We start from the raw sequence: 4,905 nt of genomic DNA, 5'->3' as shown, positions 1-4,905 counted from the left end.
AAAAGTGGGCAGTACACAATAGGATGCAGTACAACAAGGACAAGTGCAGAGTGCTGAACCTAGGGTGCAAAAATATCCAGCACACCTACTGGCTGGGAAGTGACCCTCTCAGCAGCACAGAAGCAGACAGGATCTCGGAGTCATAGTGGACTCCAAGATGAACATGAGTCATCAGTGTAACGAAATCATCAGCAAAGCTAACTGGACTTCATCACGCATCAGCAGATGCATGACAAATAGATCCAAGGAGGTGATACTTCCCCTCTATGCAGCATTGGTCAGACCACAGTTGGAGTACTGCGTTCAGTTTTGGGCACCATACTGGACCATATATAGAAAATACATATACCGTACTTCAGGAAAGATGTTGATAGACTCGAGAGGGTCCAGACGAGGGCCACTCATATGGTTAGGGGCTTACAAGCCAAGCCCTATGAGGAGAGACTGAGGGACCTGGACCTCTTCAACCTCTGCAAAAGAGGGCTGAGAGGTATTCTTGTGGCCGCCTACAAATTCATTGGGGGATGCAGCAAGGAATTGGAGAAGCTCTGTTCACGAGGGCGCCTTTTGGGGTAACAAGGGACAATGGTAACAAACTGACAGAGCAGATTTAGGCTAGATATCAGGAAAAACTTCTTCATGGTAAGGGTGGCCAGAATTTGGAACGGGCTCCTAAGGGAGGTGGTGCTCTCCCCTATGTTGGGAGTCTTTAAGAGAAGGCTGGATAGGTATCTGACTCTTTCCTGTCTAGGCAGGTGGTTGGACTTGATGATCTGTTGAGGTCCCTTCCGACCCTAACATCTATGAATCTATGAATCTAGACAATCCTCACACCATTATCATGGACACTGTTTTACAGCCAAGGCAGAACATGGCTTAGATCCCTTGGTTAAACCACAAATCTGCAGTCAAGCGAAACTGTATCCTGATTGAAGAGAGAGTTTTTATTTCATGTAATATGAGATGGAGCTTAAATCAGACGGCAGGATGACAGTGGTGTATCTTACACTGGCATCATCTTTTGCTCTTAAACAGAAAACTTTCCTAATGCTTAGAATTAAAGAGATCTGGCAAGAACAAGGTGTACGGTAAACTAAGATGTCCTGGGAAGTAAGGACCATTTTATTTTGGCCTGAGGAAAGGGATCATTTGTTTTATTCAGTATTTATGTTGCAATATTAAATAAGCTAGATAATGTTAGATATATATATTTTTCTCTGATCTGGTGTCACATGAAAGTTTGCACTGTTAGCATTTCTTCATTGTATTGAATCCTTTTCTCTTGAGATTTTAAATTATGCTTTCCTTACTTAAAAGTGGAATAAATATCTTTTAGTACTGGTAGTCTGAAGAATGCACATCTGTTTACGCTGCATTCCTATAGCTCAGTGAAGTCATTGTGGATGGATTCTCAGCGAATGTAAACAGACTTCGCTTTCTTGAAGTCAATGAGTTATGTTGATTTCTACCAGCTGCAGATTAGCCCAGTTGTGTTCACTGTTTCCTAGTCCACAACACACTTTGCACATATTTTGCACATGCAACTACGTGAGAACTATTTTTAAAAGCAAATCAGTCAGCAACTTGTGCTCACATTAGGAAAATATTTCTGTTTGTATTTCTCCTTTGTTCTGTGTTTTGCCATGGTAAAAATGGGTGACGCTCTCACATGTGTTGGATGTCAAAGCTTTAAATGTATGGTTTTGTTGCAAATGTGTTTTTATGCGTGATTGGTTGTATATGCCTGTGAAACTGTGTCAGCATTATCCCTCTGCAAGCACATGTACAGGGCCCTCCTGGGGGAAGGAGGGTGAATTGGGGCAACTGCCCCAGGCCCCGCACTTTGGGGGGCCCCGTGGAGCTGAGTGGAGTGGCACGGCAACTCTGTGCTGCCACTGGCTTCATGTCCGGCCATTCGGCCTCCTCACCCCACTGCCTCTGAATCTGTTGCTGAATCCAGTGCATCCGGTCAGCCCCCGCCACCAAATCTGCCGCCAGCTTCCTTGCGTATGGGGGCAGGGCCCCGCACACGCTGATTTGCCCTGGGCCCCGCACCCTGCTCAGATTGTCTCTGCATATGTACGTGCGCCTTCATGAAAATGCATATATATATAGAATGCTTTACTTTGTTTTTGTGGATGTATTGCTTAACTTGTTCATATTTTAATTGTAATCCATATGCACATATATTGCACTGTCTCTGTTCATATTTGTGTATCTGTTTCTTTGTATTTTCCCTGTATATGTTTTTGTGTGTATTTCTTAGTGCACATACATTTGTATGTGTTTATCTCTGTGTACCACCATGCCCATCATACTAGCTGGTGTCTGTGTGTGCTCTGAATGTTTGTGTACCTTACTTTATGTACATATTGGTTTGTGTTTATCTTTGCATATATCTGTGGATAAACTGCATTGTGTGTCCATATTTGTTTGTGGGTGTTTGTATGCATATGTGTAAGTGCTGATTTGTTTGCATTTGTTTACTGGTATTTATTTCTTGTTGGGCACATCTGTTGACAGGCTGGTTTGTCTGTGTCTGTGTTTCTATGCTAAAGTGTATTTTCCTGCATGCATACCGCTTTGTGTAGGCGCAAATGTATTTATTTCTGTGCATACAGGTTTCCCTCATTTTATGTGGGTTCTGTATGTGCAAATTTGCTCTTATGACCTTTTTTATACCAAATATTCATTAGATACGAGGTAAATTCACTCTTATGAGATCGGTGCGGTGGAAGCCTGCAGTCAGAGTGACGCGCACCAAAATATAGTCTATGTGGATCTGTGCGCCTCGCTCCTGTAGTTTCTGTAGTTGTCATCCCCATTATGACAGTGCCCTGTGCTTGTGTGCACTGTGTGCTGTTAGTGAGTACCAATATTGTCTTGTAAAAGTGGTAGAAATGGGTCTGGAGGGCAGTACAGTCCAGGTCTTGGAACATCTCCTTATTTGTTACATTGTAAAGTGGGTTCCCTTTATGCGAATTCGAGTTACGTGCTGTTTTCCAGGAACGCATGTACAGCATCAAGTGAGGAAAACCTGTATATCACTAGATATATTGGGATTTGGTTTTTTCAGTATATTATTACATATAGATCCAATAACATTTATTGGACATAGAAATATGTATGTATGTATATGTGTCTGTATATATATGTATGTATGTATATCTATGAATCTATATATGGAACATTGGATTCCCTGTGCCAGCATAACCTTCCAAAAGCTGCCTTGCTGTGTCTTTGCTGACTGAGATCTGCAGGTGGAAATCAAGATCCTGGTCTACAACGCAGTGGTTATCCCCATGCTCCTCTACAGGTGTGAGACGTGGGTGACATCGAAGTCATCTTAAGTGTCTCGAATGGTTTCATCAGCGATGCCTCAGGAAGAGTCTTCGCATTAGTTGGGAAGATCACTGCACAAATGCCAGCATCCTTTCTGCAGCTAACATAACCAGCACTGCGGCAAAGATCATGAAACATCAACTCTGCTGGGCTGGCCACTGTGTGCAAGTGGCTGACAGCCATCTCCTGAAGCAAGTCCTCTTCTCTCAACTTAGTCATGGTAAGAGGACCCACAGAGAACAGAGGAAGCACAACAAGGACACCCTGAAAGCATATTTTAAGATGGGTGGCATCAGCCCTACAAACTGGAAAGTGCTGGCTGGTAACAGGTCTCAATGGTGCAGCACCATGCATCAAGCTACAGCCCACTTCAAAGAGAACCAACTGTTTTGCTGAGGAAGCCGAGAAACAGCAGAGGAGGAAGGAAAGCCCACAACATCCTGGCCAACAGTTGTGCCCCCCTCTAGTCATATCTGTAAAAAAAATTGCAGAACATGGATTGGACTCCTCAGACACCTTAAAACTCACTAGTATTCCCTCCCCCGCATCCTCCTCCTATCCAGCAAAAGCTGATGAGGATGATATATGTATATCTGTGTGTTTATGCTTGTATGTGTGTGTGTGTGTGTGCGCGCACGCGTGTGCGCAAGCATAGGCATCAACACACACACCATAGAACCTCTGCAGATACATGCAGAAATAAACACTCCCAGAAAGGCAAACAAAAAAGCTGGTTTTCTCCATGTATACATCAAAGAAATGCATACATACATACATACATATTTATGCATTATATATATGTGCATATACGTGCATTGTATAATAATATGTGCATGTACATACATATGTATACATATGTATGTATGTGTGTGTATATATATCTTTGGACATATATCTTTATATAGATCTGAAAATATAGGTCCAAAGATACGTGTCTTTGAATCTCTATATATTATATTATATTATATTATATATATAATATACGTCCAAAGATATATCTATATCTTATCTATTTCTATATCTATATAGATGTATATCTAGATATCTATATCTTTGGACGTATATCTTTGGATCTACATATATAATATAGAGATTCAAAGACATGTATCTTTGGACCTATATTTTCAGATCTACATAAAGATATATGTCCAAAGATGTATGTATGCACACATACATACATATGTATACATACATACATACGTGTGTGTGTGTGTGTATACGCACACATACATATGTAGACATATGTATTTAAATGTGCGGAGATGAAAACAAATATCAATACATACATACAAATGGACAGGCGTATTCAGAAATCACACACAGAAACCAATCTCTGTGTGTTTGTACTCTGATGTGTGTGCAGATACATACAAATCTGTGTATATATACACACAGGTTGGTTTTTGTGTGCGCTCCGGAAATGTTTGCATGTATGTCTATATCTAGATGTTTGCATGTATATCTTCGCGCGCGCGCACACACACATACACACACACACACACACACACACACACACAGGCGCGCGCACACACACACACGCACGCACACACACACACGCACTCT

At 41.7% G+C, this 4,905-nt stretch overlaps 1 protein-coding gene across 1 annotated transcript in view; it reads left to right on the top strand.

Moving 5' to 3' along the window:
* Window positions 1–4,486: 4,486 nt before the first annotated feature.
* The window catches only part of PREX1 (phosphatidylinositol-3,4,5-trisphosphate dependent Rac exchange factor 1), a 228,263-nt gene continuing 227,844 nt past the window's right edge, over window positions 4,487–4,905 (top strand). The window contains 1 exon segment of the mRNA XM_025192001.1: window positions 4,487–4,498. Coding sequence (XP_025047786.1) covers window positions 4,487–4,498 — 12 coding nt within the window.

The sequence above is a fragment of the Alligator sinensis genome, unplaced genomic scaffold (assembly GCF_000455745.1).
Source record: "Alligator sinensis unplaced genomic scaffold, ASM45574v1 scaffold76_1, whole genome shotgun sequence".
Taxonomy (NCBI): domain Eukaryota; kingdom Metazoa; phylum Chordata; order Crocodylia; family Alligatoridae; genus Alligator; species Alligator sinensis.
This window is presented reverse-complemented; position numbering and strand designations above follow the sequence as displayed.